General features: G+C 44.6%; 1 protein-coding gene across 1 annotated transcript in view; it reads right to left on the bottom strand.

The window, feature by feature from the left end:
- Nucleotides 1-2,500, bottom strand: part of usp28 (ubiquitin specific peptidase 28) — a 74,739-nt gene that overhangs the window by 50,832 nt on the left and 21,407 nt on the right. The window contains exons 10-12 of the mRNA XM_080853341.1: nt 2,062-2,108; nt 1,857-1,958; nt 194-321 (exon numbers count right to left, since the gene is read on the bottom strand). Coding sequence (XP_080709467.1) covers nt 194-321; nt 1,857-1,958; nt 2,062-2,108 — 277 coding nt within the window. The remainder of the gene's footprint in view (nt 1-193; nt 322-1,856; nt 1,959-2,061; nt 2,109-2,500) is intronic.

Here is a 2,500-nt window from a genome sequence, read left to right as displayed (position 1 = left end):
ACTTAAACCTTTGATGAAAAGTACAAATAATGTGGATAGAAAGTTCTTAAAGACCCTGACCCTGACCCCCTGACCTCTGACCCCCTGACCTCTGACCCCCTGAACTCTGACCTGTCCATGACGATGACCTCATTCTTAAAGACCCTGACCCCCTGACCCTGACCCCCCGACCTCTGACCCCCTGACCTCTGACCTGTCCATGTAGATGACCTGGGGGAACTCCAGCTTCTTGTGGATCTTCTCAGGGCGTCCCAGTGATTGGTTGAACTCAAACCTCGACAGTTCAAAGGTCAACACAGGCGGAAGCGTGGAGAACCATCGCTGCAGGACACACACACACACACACACACACACACAAGAAAATTAGCCACACACAGATTTGTGCATACAGTACATATACAAGTGACTTTCTAACATACCTCCTGACACACAAACACACACACACACACACACACACACACACACACACACACACACACACACACACACACACACACACACACACACGCATACACACACACACACAGATGGGCAAAAATACATCAAAATGTATTTTGATACAAAATACAAAATACCCATCAAATAAATGTATCAAGAAATAATACAAAATACTGTTGCCAGGAAATGTAACAAAATACAATACATGTATTTTGTATTTTTAAAATACAGGAAATACTTTTTCTGAATTTTCAGTTTTCTCTCAATTTGGTATAGCAGAACATTCAGGTTTGGGCTATTCAGTGGCGTAACAGTTATCACGAGCCCAGGTGCAGGCTATTATGACGGGCCCTTGTTAGTGTTGTAAGGCAGTGGTTCCCAAACATTTGAGTCCGTATCCTTTTTTTCATGTTTGTAACCACGCCCCTGCCCCCGCACACATATTCCGCCTATTACACCTGTCAGTGTAATTTTTTCGCTGAATATAGGTATACATCAGTATTTTAGGCAATGTGACTTGGCTATTCAGACTATTTAGATTGACATAAATATGTCTATGGGCCCTGGCTACGCGGCTATATAATGTACACAAAGCTCTGGTGAACCCAGTAAAAAAGTCAGTGTCAGTGTAACTAAGCAAAGCTATTAAAAGTCAACAACTTGATTGATTTTGTATATATATATGTTTGCAGGCAGCAGCTGTGTGACTTTCATGTTTTCACAAAACAGGGCTCTCATTGCAATCTCTATGGCTTCCGGGAGGGCTATCCCCACCATACTTTCGTCATACGTAATTGAGTATAAGGACATCATACGGCTTTGATCAAGTCACATTCTGTCAAGATGGCTAACGCTCAGTGCAACAACTCGATTCGCTCTTTGAAAGAACCTCTTAATGAAGATAAATTGACAAGGATCAAGACAGCTATCTAAGTTTTCGACTTAGAGAGAGATCTGGGGTGATTTCCTTTTCGCCCCAAAGAGGGGCGGGCTATAAGAAGCACCACTTTTGGCAAATTGACTGATGCCTGATTCGACAATGACATTCAGAGGCAGATCAGATGGTCTAGTGGTAGAATCCGACAGAATTTGTTTTCCTTCTGCCTAAACACTGGAGAAAGTATTTTGAGTATTTTAAATACAAAATTACTCCACTCTAAAGTATTCTGTTATAAATTACATTCGATTTTTTGAACGGCCCTATCAAATACAAATTACAAAATACTCAAAAGTAAATAAACTAGTATTTCAAATACAAGTAATTGAAATACTGCCCATCTCTGCACACACACACACACACGTACACGCACACGCACACGCACACGCACACACACACACACACACACACTTACACTCACACTCACACACACACTCACACTCACACACACACACTCACACAAACACACACACACACTCACCTCCTGTCCAGAAGAGACCGTCTGCTCTGCGTGCACTGCCTCCACCTCAGTCTCCACCATGGCCCCCTCCAGACACTCGTCCAGGTTGTTGAAGCCGTTCACCTGTGGAGGGTGAGTGTGAGGGTGAGTGTGTGTGTGTGTGTGTGTGTGTGTGTGTGTGTGTGTGTGTGTGTGTGTGTGTGTGTGTGTGTGTGTGCATGTTCACCTGTAGAGGGTACTGGCCAAACTGCTCGATGTTGGACTGGGTCTTGCCTGCCGGACAGAGGAACCACAGAGAAAGAGTTAGCAGCTGTTACGACCCCCTGCGCCCCTGCAGACATTGCAGTGGCCAAGCGTGGCCTGCAGGCAACTGTGGGGATGACGGTGTCATTGATGGACTGATTATCCACACCTGGGGAGGTGTGGAGTATAAGGCACCAGTGGATACCTGTCTCTCTCTCTCTCTCGAGCTGGCATGCAGCATCAGACGTAACCCCTAGACACGTCGCCATTGAGTTTGTGAATTTGTATGGACTAAATAAATATGCGTTCGTTTTGTAGAAAACCGTTGTTGTCTGCCTCCAAAAGTTATTGTTTCGGTCACGAGCCAGCCGAAGCGTAACAGCAGCACACAACAATCTATGAAAACATTTAAGCATCTATAA

Source organism: Sprattus sprattus (assembly GCF_963457725.1).
Source record: "Sprattus sprattus genome assembly, chromosome: 1".
Lineage (NCBI taxonomy): Eukaryota > Metazoa > Chordata > Actinopteri > Clupeiformes > Clupeidae > Sprattus > Sprattus sprattus.
This window is presented reverse-complemented; position numbering and strand designations above follow the sequence as displayed.